The sequence below is a fragment of the Gallinula chloropus genome (assembly GCF_964237585.1).
Source record: "Gallinula chloropus genome assembly, chromosome: 2".
Classification (NCBI taxonomy): domain Eukaryota; kingdom Metazoa; phylum Chordata; class Aves; order Gruiformes; family Rallidae; genus Gallinula; species Gallinula chloropus.
This window is the reverse complement of record NC_140086.1, coordinates 97,593,054-97,608,476: the sequence shown is the minus strand read 5'-3', so window position 1 is coordinate 97,608,476 and position 15,423 is coordinate 97,593,054. Positions and strand designations below refer to the sequence as shown.

The following is a 15,423-nucleotide window of genomic DNA, read 5'->3' as shown; positions in this document are numbered from 1 at the left end:
GTCACAATAAGACCTATATCATCTTAGATGCAAGTCAGCAGAGAATATTAAAATTTGCATTTCAAATAACACACGTTTATTTCTGAATACGGAGAGTATATAAAAGAGTATTTGGGATCAAAAAATGCGTTGCTGTTTCAGTGGTGTATTGCACTTTTAGTAGACTTCTGAGAGCAAGAGTCAGCTTTTACATGGTACCCAAGGGTCAGATTCACCTTTTTAATTATGACTGTATCAAGGAGACTTTACTCCTGATGTGTGTGGGAAATCAAGCTTCGAACTGCTGACATAACTGTCAGTACCAGTGTATAGAAAGCGAGGGAGCTGTAATACAAGACACCGTGGCGTAGCAGATACCCCATACCATGGGAAGGTACAGAGGCTGTTTAAGACATTGCTTTTTGGACATGTGATTTTTAACAAGACCTCTGGATGGTATATGGACAGTAAGACCTACTGTTGTGCTGAATACCTGTGCTTTTGGCTTCCAGTCGACATGGGGAAGCTTTCTGCCTTCCATTACAGGGATTTGGGTTTTGTTTCCTTTCTCATTTTGGGAAGTCCGCTAACTGATAGAGGAGTGTTTTGGGAAGTTCATCACCGATTTTGTCCTTTTTACCTATCTATATGGAGTCCAATAAACCAAGTTAAACTGAAGCTTTGACTGTGGCCTTTTCTTTGTCACCTCTTCTAAATTATCAGCTTTTTCATTTTTAACTTTATTGCTTCTTGAAATGCATTGTTTTTGCATGTTATGAGCACTGCATTTATTACCTCCCTCCCTTTAATCAAATGTTTCTAATGAATGTTTCATTGTTGTTTGTGTTTTTTAGGGAGCAGTGATGTACAAGCTGTGTATCACACTAGTATCTCTCATTTTATTCTTGACACTTACCAAGAACTTTCCTATGGCATATATTATTGATAACGAATTTCTTGACAAAACACCCTTCTTGTCAAGACTTGGCTACTTGTATGTTGTAACACAAGCAGCAAAACCAAAGTATTACTTTGCATGGACGTTAGGTAAGTCTGGCCACATCCCTTATTTGCATGGGTACAAAGTTCCTAAACAGGGGAGGGTATCTGAAACATGGAGGTGAAAATAAAAATAAAATAAAATTAGTTTCTAGACCAGTAGTTTGTGTGGGAAATATATGTGTATTCTTGTAGGCAGATGTCACAAGTTTTGAAAAACATGCATAAAACCTCTTCTAGCTTGTCTGACACCCTGTGCCTCTGGAGGCAAATCTGTGTTTTAGCTTCTGGCCAGTAATGTCAATGTAACAATCTCCTCTTGTGTAAAACTTTGTACCAAAATATTTTTATAGGAATTCTTAAGGGAAGCAAGAAAAAAAAGTTTGCCACCTCTAAACCTTGATTTGTATGCTGCATTCGTGCTTAATACCAGTGGGGCTGGCAAGTTAAAATCTGTCACACTGGCTCGGGCTTTAGAAGCACGTTGCAGTGCAAACAAACCTCTCCCTCCCTTTAGGGACACCTTTAGCACATGCAGCTGCGTTGGGAAGCACCGTGATTGTTGGGGGGGCTTTGCATCTGAGGCACTGTGGGCTCCTGTACACGCATTAGCTTTGAGTGGTCAAGAGAAAAGGACTAGAGAACCGTGGAGAAGGTGGAGAACAAAGGAGGTGATGGGAAGGACCCAAGAATCTCTGCCAGGAAAGGAAGAGGGCTCATTATAGAAATAAGCAAATTTATTTTACTGGCAACCAGCTAGACCGGTGGTCAGAGTAATCTTTTTGTATTTTACCTCCTTTCTTTTAGAAGCCACCTTTTTTCCACCTGTGTGTGAGGAGTCAGATCCCTCCAGGTGAGGTTGAGAATTGAGAGACTGCATTTTTTGCTGGCATTACAAGACTTTGTGTGTAGGGAGATCCTGAGAGCCCAGCCAGCAGTGCACACACCTGAAACTGAGAGGAGTGTCACTGAGATGGGATGGAAGGAGCCAGGGTGATTCATTGCAAGCCCGTGATTAAACGGCTGGGAGTCAAACGGACCTATGGAGGGAAGGCAGCCAGGACTGGCATGTGTGGGATGGGAAAGGCTGCGGGATACAGAATTGCTTGGCCAGAAACTTATTTTTGGGAGAACCAATCTTAAATTGTTGCCTCCGTTTCTCCCGGCACCTGAGTTAATTGAAAGTCCGTTATCGAAGAGATAAGCTGGGTTTGTGACGGGACTAAGCTGTAGAGGCTGTAGAAGTGTCTGACAAGCGAGGGCTTTCCGAGAAAAGCAGGCATTGCATGCTGGAGGGTGAGGCCTCCCTTGTGCACATGACAAACCCAGGCAGCAGAACAGCAGGCACTTTATCCTTTCCCCGTTTAGCTCCCGGTGGCATGGCCCGGGGCATTATAAAAACGCCTGCTGAAACGCCCAGTAAGCGCTTCCTGTGCTCAGAAAAGGACAGTCATGCTATTGTGCAGGGGCTGCGCTGCTGAATTCCTCCAGATCCATGGAAAGAGAGCAAATTCAGCTTCTCGCTGCATTAGCAATGGTCAGGGGAACGTGGCTGCAAACCTAACTCAGAGCCGTGGATGAAACCCATTTGGGGCTGAGCGCCTGCGTCCAAGGGGCTATGAAAGCGGTAATGCCAGAGCTGTTCAAGTCAGGGGGGACACCTCTGCTGGGCTTTGCTGAGGTTGGGGTTTTGCAAGCAGTTCGAGGGTGGACACTGGTGATTCTTCTGTGCTTCACACCTTGCGCTGCAGGCAGCTGAGAGATGATGATGGGTCTGTTGTATTATGATGCCCCTGGATTTCTGGTTTCTTGCTTTTGGCAAAAAAACCGTAAGCAGTCCCTTCCATCCTTAGAGCAAGGAGCAACAAATTCAGAAGTCCCCATGTTCTGGGGTGACAGTTATGTCCAACCCCCAGTTTCTGAGCTTTGGGCAGGTCTTACAGGCCTGGCAGCTTGTTACTGATGTCACAGGAAGACGCTGGCACTTACCAGGAGGTAAACAGAATTTTAGACGGGTTTTTTGGGGGTTTTTTTGTTGGTTGAGTTTTGGGGGTTTTAAAACAGGATGAGAATTAAAAACTTGGAGACCTTTCTTTCCGTGGGTAAAACCTAGCTCGCTTAGTGAGGTGGAAAATAAAATGGAAAGTTTCAGGCTTAGAGCATCTTGATCATTTATTTATTGCCACTCTAGTTGCTTTTAATTAGGTTCTCTCCTCAATAAGCTTGTGCCTGTGTTAACAGGACTTACAGAGCAAAATTGGGTTTCATTCTTGGAATGCTGACCTTCTTAAAGCATGATTTAACCAGGACTGTATTTTGTAAATGATCTGGAAGGAAAAATCTTTTACCTATATTTTTCTTTTCCCTTTTCCTTCCAATAATCCTTGGTGTTGGCTGCACCAAGTGATCCAGAGGTAATGAGTCCCTCCTGTTTTCTTAGTACGCAGAGAGAGGATTCCTGGCCAGGGACACATTTGAAGCAGGATCTCCGAGACCCAGTGATGAGGTGGCTCCCAGGCAAAGCTGAGAGGGGAGGTAGCTGACCCACGCCCTGGGGAAGAGCAGGAGTGCAGCATGGGAAACGCCTAGCTTTTATTTGCTCTTAAAGTAGTTAAGTCTGTAATTGAAGTTACTCAATATTTGATTTGTAGAGATGGTGAGGCACTTAGGGAGGCACTAAGCAACAGGATTAGCAAAAGGCTTTGCCTTCGAAAGTCTGAATGAAAGTCTTAATTAACACAACCATGTTGGAACTTGACAGAAGTGGTAAACATGTCTTTGAGGCACTACAGGTTTTCTGAACACTGACATCCAGGTAGCCCTTTAAGGAAAATGCTAATTCATTTTATGGCAACTCCTATATATCACATCTCAGATTAATAACAATGGCAAAACAATTGAAAAAGTTGTTTATATTAGTTGTTATTTTGTTCTATTATTTTATTTCTTCTGCCCAGAGTAGCTAGTATTTCCTCTAGAGGAAATGACTTCTTGCATTGCCTTATAGCAACGCCTCTTTGCCAAGAGAAAGCTTCTCTTTGAAAGAGAGCATGCTAATTGCTCTAAAGCCGTCTGAGATGTGTGTTTAGTGTCATACTGACCTGTAAGAAAACACAGCTCCTCCAGCCATCTGATTTGACCCGTTTTGCTTTGACATTGCAGCAGATGCAGTCAACAATGCAGCTGGTTATGGATTCGGTGGCGTTGATGAGAGGGGCACTTTCCGCTGGGACCTGCTGTCCAATTTAAATATCTGGAACATTGAGGTGAGTGAGAGGAGGGGCTGCATTGGCATAATTACAGAGAAACAGAAATGATAATGGGGAGAAGCTCTACAGAAGGGAAAGTCAGTCCATGCCACTAGGCTGCCCCTCTTCAGCATGGAGAGGTTTTGTATTTTATCTGTTGGGCAGGTAAAAAGCATCCGTCACACGGTCTTCATCACGCTCTGTATTCAGGTTGCATTTCTAAATAGTTTATAGAGGGCTAATAAATGATTAATCAGTTGTTTAATAAATGAGCAGTCAATTACCGCAGATTGTGGCTGAGTTCAGCAGGTCAGTAAATTGCTCGCAGCTATGACTCTCCGCCATCTGTGGTGTATTCTGGTTATTTACTTCTAACAGACTCCCGCTCCCGTAGCCCAGTTGAGATGGGCAGTGGGAGCCAGAGAGGCCACCATGAGTAGTCATCACACAAATGCTTTCAAGGCCAAGTGCTCAGAATACCTCATGTAAATGGAGAAGAGCAAGGGTCGGAGGGGCAGCAGGTACAAACTGCAAAGGGCCACGTAGATCAGCATCCATCCAAGCTCTAGAGCTCCATCCAGCAAACGGCGCTGTTCCTCAAAACATCTGCCACCCATGTTTCTCGTGACTGCAGTGTACTTTTAACATTCATTAGTCTCTTGTAAACCACTTACGTTTGTTTCTTTAATGCAAAAGATGGTCAATGTAGTTTGTTTGCACCGAAGAATATTTTGTGAATGCCAGTGGGATGTGAAAACGTTCACTGGTCTGAGACTGCTTTCTAAAGGCTTCTTTTCTTTAGAAATAGGAAGAGCTTCCCCCCTGTAATTCTGTAGTTACAATTTTAAAAGGAACAGCAGATGAAAACAAGTTGACTGCTTTATTGCTGAATGGTTTGTGACTAAGCAAATGTGCTTTAATAGCTCTTCTCAAAAATGAAAGAGCCCCTGTAATTCTTCAGTGGGAAAACATTGACAGATGCCAAAGCTGCAAGTATCATTATGCATTCTCGCATTCTCAACATCCCTTCTCACTTTTTCTTTTTTTAAAGCTTAATTAATCCTCAGTATACATCTCTCCTTGAGCACTGGAGAATACACAGCCCAGAAGTGGGCATCAAGTGCCTTGATGGCAGCAGCACCCTACATACCACTTTGACATCTTGAGTCAATACCTGATTCAGTTTTGGGGCAGGTCACAATTCCTATGTTGATGGGCTGAGGCAGTTTCTGATTAAAGGAAGAATGTCCAGTGACAAGACAAGGGGCAATAAGGTGCATAAGAGGTTCCATGTGAATGTAAGAAAAAACTTTTTCACAGTGAGGGTGGCAGAGCACTGGCACAAGCTGCCCAGAGAGGTGGTGGAGTCTCCTTCTCTGGAGACATTCAGAACCCACCTGCACATGTTCTTGTGTGACCTAATCTAGGTGATCCTGCTCTGGCAGGGGTGTGGACTAGATGATCTTTCAAGGTCCCTTCCAACCCCTAACATTCTGTGTCAAAGTGAAGTGCAGGCAATGCTCTTTAGTCAAGCCAAATTAAGGAAAACACGAGCCTTTGCTCCTGTCTACCTACTGAAATGGAAGGTCTGTCAAATTTTTTTTTCCTTTACTGGTCAGATGGGGGACAGAGATGAGGGTGGAGAAATGATTTCCAGGTGCAGAAAACAACGGTCTCCATTGATTTGATCATGTGTGCAATGAGAAAAAGAGGCTGCAGAGACTGTGGCTTCAGGTAAGCCTTGAACTGCCACTTTGTGCACCAGCAACAATTCCGGGACTTGAAGTGTGATTGTACAGCGCGTTTTAAGTAGGTATAGCCACCTGCATGTGTCACAGAATCGCAGGGGTTGGAAGGGACCTTCAGAGATCATCGGGTCCAACCCCCCTGCCAAAGCAGCTCCTCAGCTCATATTGCACAGGTAGGCGTCCAGATGGGTCTTGAATATCTCCAGAGGTGGAGACTCCACCACCTCCCTGGGCAGCCTGTGCCAGGGCTCTGTCACCCTCACTGTGAAAACGTTCAGCACCATTATGTTCCAGCTTGGGGCCATTGCCCCTTGTCCTGTCTCCACAGACCACTGAAAAGAGGCTGGCAAATTGCTTAAGAACTGCTTAAGAGTTCAGAACCGAAGTGGCTAAGAAATGACCTGATCTGTAGTAAAGATAAGCACGTGGCAGGATCTGTGAGAGCATGGGGATATGACGGGAGCCGAATGCACGTGGGGGACTTGACGAAAGCCTTGACAGCTGGTGACTACTCTCTCTCTTGGTAATGTAACAGGGGAACTTAAAGGAGGCCAAAAGAGAGTGACAATTTCAGTTGGAAGAGAAATTGTATTTTTCTTGGCTTCTCTTGGTGCAGTAATGCAATTAAAATGCAGCAGTACTGTGCTGGGAATTGCTAATCATTTTAACTCTTTAACCACGGAGAAGGAAGTGCTAGCCTTCAGGATTCTGCGTGGGGGTGCACAAATATCTGCATTTTCCTCTTGGAAACCTTTGCCTTTAATCCGTCTTTTCAGTGTGCCCTTCCCTCCAGCTGATATGGGAAAATAATGTGATGTCACTGAATCATGTTCCTGCTTGGTGCAGGGGTGCTTAGAGGTGTCTGTCGGCAGGTGAAGAACAAAGGGGGAGAGGGGATGGGGAACCACCAGGGGTGAAGTTGAACAGAATTAGGGGAACTAATGCCGAATGAAGTCCAGCAGTCCTCTAAAGCTGGGAGAACTGGTGTTGTGAGGACGTACAGGTGGTTTTGGGCAGCCAGCTGAGAATTGGCTTCTAAATTTAGTCCTAAGATATTTTGTCCGTGTCTCTCAGTCCTGACCCTTCTTTCTCCAAATAATATCATATTTCTTTTAGTTTTTATAACACTTTGTTTTAATAGCACTCCAGGGAAATCCAGACTGCATAATGGGTGCCAGGATATCTCTTCCAAAAATTAAGCTGTTCATGAACTGAAGGGAAGGCCAAGCATTTAAAACAAAAATGCTTTTCAGATTTCCTGTAATATGTAAAATAACCAAACATGTTTAATTTTACCAAACAAAGTGAGATTTTGCAGCAAGTGCCAAGTGGTAACAGTGAGCAATCACAGCCTAGTTAATGTCCCTCCCAAAATACTTCAGTGTAACAATGGACTGTGGCATGCTCTTTACAAGAGCTATCTACTAGAATTGATATTTTTCCAGGTATCTCTTCTCTAGTTTAAGATGCCAGTATTAGTTTACAGGTTTCAGTGCTAACATTTCATGTGAACTTCTTTCGTAGACTGCGACAAGTTTTAAAATGTACATTGAAAACTGGAACATCCAGACAGCGGCCTGGCTGAAACGGTAAGAGTAATGAAACTGTAGAATTACAGAATCACCTGGGTTGGAAGAGACCCTTTAGATCATTGAGTCCAACCATAGCCTAACCCTGCCTGGTCCACCTCTAGATCATGACCTTAAGGATTTAATCTGCACGCCTTTTAAATACCTCCAAGGATGGTGACTCCACCACCTCCCTGGGCAGCCTGTTCCTATGCCAGACAACCCTTTTTAGTAAAGAAATTCCTCCTGAATTTTGCAACGTGCTTGTGAGACCCAATAACCTAGAAAAACACTGGCTGGTGAATCTCATAAATTTATAGCATCTTGTCTCTGTGTCCGTAGTAGTTGGTGGAATACAAGGGTATTTGGTGCTGTAAAGTTTTATTGCTGCAAACGTAAAATGCCTCTGTTTTATATATGAGCAGCAAAGCCATGAATGAACCGTTCAGATCTTCCATCATAAAAAGTAGTAGCATTTTGATGGCATCTTTTAGTCTGCTGTTTCCCTCCATTATTCTTGCTGTGCTGTTGCCCTTTGCTATGTTGTGTTTCCCATGTGTACCACTACTGGAGGCGAGCCTTGTGTCACTGGGATCCAGTTCAGCTAGAATTGGAGAGAGGTCAAAATCTTCAGAGCCCCGGTGTAGTCCAGTTTGGGGTTACCAGGAGATGCTTGATAGGGAGTCCCTGTTTAGGATATGGAGAAAAGACTTTTTGTAGCAATGACAAGATCTGATTTTAACCCATGAGTGTTAAGGCACTTAAAATTACTAGCCTAAGTCCAAGTTTTGTAGGATGAACTGTCTGCCATGACCTGGTTACACACTTTTTGGCATGATGAAGCTGAGCATACAGTCAGTGTGAGGTCCAAAATGCAGGAGGCACAGATTTACTGTGGTTATCATAACTATTTTTGTTGTTAAATGTACACAAAAAGTCAGTGTCTGCTATTTGTCATGGTTCAAATGGTGATCTGATAAGCAGTGTGTTATCTTGACTCGTTTCTATGGAAGGCAGCATTTCGGTTAAACCTTAGACAGGTTGGTGTGTTCTTGAACCTGTACCATTCACATGTGCATCTGGAATGAGATTTTTGGGCTGCTGAGGTTAGCAGGAATCCCCTGCTTTCCATCAGCTTACGACACTCCCTGTTGTTCCCGGCATCTGCCAGATAACAGTGCCTAAAAATACTTCTGTTCTCCAGTGCAGGGTGGGGTCATGTCTCTGTCCTTCGACTCGCTCTTGATCTGCCAGAAGAGTTTTGAAGGGTAGCGTGTGATTCCAGTTAGAGGAGTAAAGGGGAAAGAGGAGTCCTGCCTGCCCTTTGCCCTGATACTCATTTAAATGCTATGAGCACTGGGAATATTGGTACTGATACTCAGTGTATAAAAGCATGCTTCCTCTTTCTGTCTAATGCTCCATGCAAATGAAGGGGGAGTGCCTCATGCCCTCATCTGTAGCTGGGGAAAGATAAGACCTTTAAGAAAGCCAAATAAAAACAGAGAGGGATTTCAAGGGCAGTGTCAATTGTTCAGTTGTACTCAGCTGCTTGTTCTGTTTTCATCTTTGCAGTGTTTGCTATGACAGAGCTCCCTGGTACCCTACGGCTTTAACGTTTGTCCTGTCGGCCCTGTGGCATGGTATCTATCCTGGATATTATTTTACGTTTCTCACTGGAATCCTTATCACGCTCGCAGCCAGAGCAGTATGTACCTTTCATTGTTCTCTTCTAAGGCCCACGCTGGGTGCTATCCAGCTGCCAACTGCAAGGACCACCCTGACGTGGGCGAGCAGCTTGTCGCTGCTGTGAGCCCTTTCTCCATGCCTTTGCGGGCCTGATGTTCACTGGAAATGTATTCTGTGTTGATGCTAACTGTGAAGTATCCCAGCAGTTGGTAGTGCCACCAGCTGTTGTCCCTGCAGTCAGATGAGCTTGGGATTCAAGGTTCAGCTTGAGTCCTGACTTCTGCTAGGTCACATGGCCTATGTGCTGGGGTGTAATTTCTGGGCACAGTCTCTCACAAGAAGCTGTTATGTGTTGAGCATTAGCCCAAACTTGAACTCTTTCATGTGGATGCAATTGATGCAGTAAACTGATCGCTGTGTTTATGGGCCTCATCTTGGGTAGAGTCAGCAAGGACAGAACAGGTTTCGTGTCTCACCTTTGTTAAATTTATCACAGCTGATCCTTTAGGCTGAGCCAGGCAGTGTGCAGGGCTGGGACACACCACTGTTGTCTTTCAGAGTTTGACTGTGGATAAATAGCTAGTGATCAGTGTCAACTGCTGTGGCTAGATGGATAAATAACCAGGTCAATTAAAAAGGTGATCAGTGTTAACTTAGAGCAGGCTGCTAAAATGCGGTCTTAACACATGCTTTGCCTGTCAGTTATGAGGATTTCATAGATGAGAAGCTAAACCAAAATCTCTAGAGAACAGTATATTTTGTTTCACTGTTGATAACCAGTAATAAATCAAAACCAGGAGGGAGGAAGATCAAAGCATAACTCCCTTCCCAAAAAATTCTGTGACAGATACCCAGCATGAGCATCTGCTCCCGTGATTGTGACAGAGGAAATGGGGTTATGCTTCCCTGTTAGCCACAGGTTGACAGTGTGATCTTGGATGTGCCAGTCAATACGCTTCTGTCTTCCTACTCTTGGAGCTTTCTAACTGGTGTATAAACTTTTCTGTGGTAGGAATGTTGGTGATAAGTAGAGAGTCAGACACTGCGATGCGTCTGTGTGGCTTTGCCTAAGAAATGTATTTATATGATTTTCTGTTACTTTTCTCTGACCTGCAGATAAGAAACAATTGCAGACATTACTTCCTCTCCTCAGTGCCTCTCAAGATAGCCTATGACGTTGTTACCTGGGTTGTCACTCAACTGGCCGTGTGCTATACTGTTGCACCATTTGTTATGCTGGCTGTTGAGCCCACGATTAAGTTTTACAAGTAAGTTCTCTTCTCTTGACTGTTCTTCAGACCAGCACAGTCTTTTGTTAAATAACCCAAACCACACTGAACAGCAGGTGGCATTTCATCAAATTTGAAAGGACTTCAACAGGATGTTTAGTAATGGGTAAGGGGTGATTTGTCTGCTCCTGGAACTTTCAGAGATCATAATCATCATCATCATCATAGAATCACAGACTGGTTTGGGTTGGAAGGGACCTCAAAGCCCATCTAGTTCCAACACCTTGCTGTGGGCAGGGACACCCTCCACTAGACCAGGCTGCCCAGAGCCCCATCCAGTCTGGCCTTGGACACTGCCAGGGAGGGGGCTGCCACAGCTTCCCTGAGCAGCCTGTGCCAGGGCCTCACTGCCCTCAGAGGGAAGAAGTTCTTCCTAATATTTAAGCTAAATCTACCCTCCTTCAGCTTAAAGCCATTCCCCCTTGTCCTATCTCAACCTGCTCCTGTAAAGGGACCCTCTCCAGCTTTCCTGTAGGTCCTCTTTATGTACTGGGCAATACTACCAAGGCAGAGCACTTCTGCTCCTCCATCTTTCAGTTTCCTTATATGACTTTTCACATCCTCAGTTTCCTGTTTCAAAACGGCAAAGTCTCAGCCATTAACAGTGGCCAAGACTGGAGAGAGTAAGAATACTGTTGAGTTGGCAGCAAGAAAGGCTTGATGAGAAAAGACCAGGTTTGCAGCTGCCAAATGCATAGAACAGCTGTGATCCGTCAGTGGGAGATAAGGAGGGTGCCTGGCAGAGCATTACTTCTTGAAATGAGTATGCTTTCCTTTTTGAATACTTCCAGAGGAAGTGAATACAACCCTCGTTTCCTTAAAAATGAGAAAAAGCTGGTGTTGCAGAGTAAATTGGATATACTCTAATAAAAACAATCTGAAATAGAGTAATTGAGAAAATAATTTGAGAAGAGAGCCTGGATGTTGCTTCTCTTTCGTTCTGCAATGAACTGTCAGCATAGGGTAATGGGTTTTGGCTAAGAAGAAAGACAGTTTCCTTCTCTAACGTAAAAGACCTAAAACTGGTAGTCAAGATAGCTGCTGTCACTAAGTCTGTTTGAAGGTGGTTACATTTTGCCATTTTCTATTCCTGTTTCTTAAACCGTTTGATTGCGACACAGAAAAACTTGCCATATAAAAAATAGGTCAGACCTTTCTTAGTTTTGCTAAGATGCTTTCCCAAGTCCATTTTTAATATCTATTTTTTATATCTTTCAAGACAAAAGTAGCAATCAGAACAAAAAAAAAAAAGGAGAAAAGATGACAATATTAAACTGGTTTATAAATTTGCCCTGTAAGTGCAGTTGATTCCCTTTGTGCTACAGAAGGCCATTCCACGTAGAAATTATTAATGTAATTCTGTGAGATTATGTCACTAACTTCAAAACTACTAAAGAACTTGCTAGCACTATGCCATGCCAGCATCTGTGAAGGCAGAAATGTTACTTTTACCAAAGTTATGAGCAAAGAAAATTATTTGCCAACTTTAGTCCAAATTGGGTTATTGTCTTAACATGCTTTTCCCTAGTGACTTTGAACATAGTTATTAGCACTTTAAATTTAGAGACTGGTAAGCAAGGAAATTTGGAAGACTGCACACTTAGCAGTGGCCTTAAGCACCTTACAAGGATATTACAACTGTGGAAAGAAGCGTAAAAGAGACCATAAGAAGGTGCATCTACGTGGTTAAGAGCTGGACCATACTTCTCTCAAATGTGGTCCTCCCCCAGCTGCCAGAGCCTCCTGTAATTGGTTTAAGTATTTTTTATTTCTGTTCAATCTTATGTAACCTTCAAATTATTTGAAATAAAAAATATTTTATATTTAATATCAAATGAAAATATCTCTGAGTAGTTGCCTTCAAAAAACACAACCCTTCTGTAACTATCATTACTTGACCTTCCCCAGTTAAAAGTTGAGTGTTTTGATTTATTTCAGATCTCAGCTCTTGGAATGGAATTTTTTTTTTCTTCCTCACTTTTTATTTTGATGTGGGTTTTGTTGTTTTGTTTTATGGTTTGGTTTTTTTTTTTTGAACTTGTACCTGTGTTACGTCCTAAGGATGAAGGAAGCTTCTTTAGAACGTAGCATTGTATACTCTTAGGTTAAAAGAGAGATGAGCTGAATAAGTCTAAGGTTGAGTGACATGGGTTTATCTGAGCTGTTAGACTTTGGATTCTGGAGTTTGCTGATGGATTCCTTGCGTCATTAACATCCACGGCAACATTTTCATCGATGCCAGCAGATAGCACATGCCCAGGCTGAATGGAATTCAAGGGTGTATTTTCATGCTTTCTAGGTCAGGTTCACACCTCCTGTATTCACCTCTTAGTCCGTGCAGAATTCAGTGCTTACTGAGGTTCATGTTATTAACAACAACAATGATAATATTCTCTTTCTGCTTTTGTTCCTAGGTCTATGTATTTTCACATGCACATTTTAAGCATCCTGGTGTTGCTCGTGTTACCGATCAGACCTCAAGCTCACTCCACAAGAAAGCCTCAGAATCAGGTCGTGCAGAACTCTAAAAGCAAGGATAAATGATGCCTCCAAAGAAAATGGACAAACATTGGGAAATCAAAGTGACATGTTGGAAACAAAGAAGAAAAATGGGTGGTATGAGGGTTGAAGTAGGAGACAAGTGGGATTTCTATTAGTTTCTATTAAAATATTACTGGACAGGGCAGAAGAGAGCCTGAATGACTGCATTTCAAGTTATTCCAGTTAGAAGAGCTTTTACAGGCAACGTTTACAGGCTCGTGGGGCATTCTGATTTTTTTTTTAATAAATATTTTTATGAAGTGTTTTTATATATTTAAACTTTTTCACACAGAGAGACATTATTGCTCTTTTACAGAAATATACAACTATTAATCAATAATCCTGTGATTGAGAGGGACAGGAAGCAGCTAGTAAAGGGTTAGAGCAGCTGCCTGATAGCCTGGTGCTGTGGGCAGCGGGCAGGGGAAGCTTTTCGCCTCTTGGCTTTGGAGAGAGATGGTGCGAGTAGAAAACTACAGACATGGGGCTGGTCAAGGTGCTGGCGCTGACTTCTGCCCTGGCAGGGAGAAGAGGGACTGGGGTGTTCTCTGGAGATCCCCAGAGCAGGGACTGCAGCCTGAGCTTGGCAGCAAGGGTACTTCACATCCTTCCACATGACACCTGCTGGTAATGAGGGCAAGACAAGTCCCTTGGGAATAGGTGTCCCTGGAGCACTGGCAAATGGCCAGGCCAAAATCTAAAGCCACGGTAAAAGCAAAGCAAAACAAAAATCCCCACCCTTTACAGTAAAAGGAGGGACGTGCACCTTGTGATCTGTAGAGTTTTGCTTCCCTAATGACACAGCTGGTGCTTACTACAACATCAGCCTTACTTCGCAGTTTGAGAGTGATGCAGCACTTCCATCTCTGTGTCAACACAACTAAGCAGCCCTGCAGGTTTAGCGTTCAAAGCTTGCAGTTACGGGTTAAAACTGAAAAGGGTTTGTAAGGGATCAGGCTGTTCTACTCCAAAGCACCCTGTCTTGTGGAGGGGTTACTTTTCAGCAGGATAATGCTGATATGAAACCTGAACAGTAATTACCGTAGTCATAGTAAATCATTCTCCACCAAATGCTGTGATGTGATAGGATCATCACAAGAGTCAGGACTGAGTCCTTGTATGATCTTGACGTATGACTTAGCCTGTTGATGCAAGTTTCCCTGCTTGTAAAGCCCTTGGCTTACAGGGATGTTTGGAGGCTTGAAAATTTGAAGAGCTTGTTAAGCGTTGAGATAACCTGCTGCAAAATGCTGTGTCAGGTTTTTTATTTAATTCCTTTTTTTTAAACCCACTTACACTGATAAAGCAGGCTGGTAGGCACATCAAGAACAACTAGAATATTTTTTAAAATGATTGGTTTCCAGGAATGTTTCTATTGGGATTTTGTGGAAACAATTCCATTGTATTGGCATTGCTTTATGATCATTGAACTGATGTGTGATTGAGCAAAGAATCTGCTGCTTGCTGCATTCTGATTTTTCTGTCAGATTAAAATGTAGCAGAATCCTAGCATTTTGAAAAGAAAGAAATTGGTGAAACCAAAAGAAGGTAAAAAAAAAAAAAGGTTTACATTTTTTTTCTTTTCTCTGGTGGGAAGCTTTCTGTCCTGTGACCCCTCATGATTTAGAGCAGTTCATGGAAGAATTTATTGGTAATTTATTTTGAAGGTAAGAGAAGAGATTAAAAGATTCATCTGAATAAACAAATTCCTTTCTGTCACCTCCTGGCATTATTAATCACAGGTATCTAATGTGAAAAAGGGGTGAGTGGCTGTGAGATCCCTCCCACTTGTCAGCGGGCATGTTCTGTTCTGTTGGATTTTACAGACTAGCTGGGCTTTACAGCCTGCTCCTGCAAAAATGGAGACAAGATGACCCTCATTTGTTGTGGTGGCAGCTTTGTCCTCCGCTTGGCCAGTCCTTATTTGTCCCCCTGTGTGTTTCCTCCTTGTTGGCACCACCCTTGTTTGTATCTTGGGCATCTAACCAGCCAGACCCTCGAGTGGTCATGGAGCATCCCCGAGGGATCTGTCGCTTGTGGAGCATCCCTGGGGAGGATGGAGGGTTTGGGTGCTGCTGGCTGTGGGATCACAGAATCATAGAATCATAGAATGGTCTGGGTTGGAAGGGTCCCCAAGGATCATAGAGCTCCAACCCTCCTGCCACAGGCAGGGACACCAACCTCCAGGCCTGGATCTACACAAGGCTGCCCAGGGCCCCATCCAACCCGGCCTTGAACACCTCCAGGGACAGGGAATCCACTACCTCTCTGGGCAGCCTATTCCACCACCTCACCACTCTTTCTGTAAAAAACTTCCCCCTAATATCTAATCTAAACCTTCCCTCCTTTAGCTTTAGTCCATTCT

The 15,423-nt window shown here is 43.5% G+C and overlaps 1 protein-coding gene across 1 annotated transcript in view; it reads left to right on the top strand.

Annotated features, from left to right (window-relative positions):
- Window positions 1-13,105, top strand: part of MBOAT1 (membrane bound glycerophospholipid O-acyltransferase 1) — a gene marked incomplete at its 5' end in the record, with an annotated part of 60,729 nt that extends 47,624 nt beyond the window's left edge. Inside the window, 6 exons of the mRNA XM_084280090.1 lie at window positions 834-1,026; window positions 4,141-4,244; window positions 7,499-7,563; window positions 9,115-9,247; window positions 10,345-10,496; window positions 12,932-13,105. Coding sequence (XP_084136216.1) covers window positions 834-1,026; window positions 4,141-4,244; window positions 7,499-7,563; window positions 9,115-9,247; window positions 10,345-10,496; window positions 12,932-13,061 — 777 coding nt within the window. The 3' untranslated portion in view covers window positions 13,062-13,105. The remainder of the gene's footprint in view (window positions 1-833; window positions 1,027-4,140; window positions 4,245-7,498; window positions 7,564-9,114; window positions 9,248-10,344; window positions 10,497-12,931) is intronic.
- Between the last annotated feature and the right edge of the window lie 2,318 nt (window positions 13,106-15,423).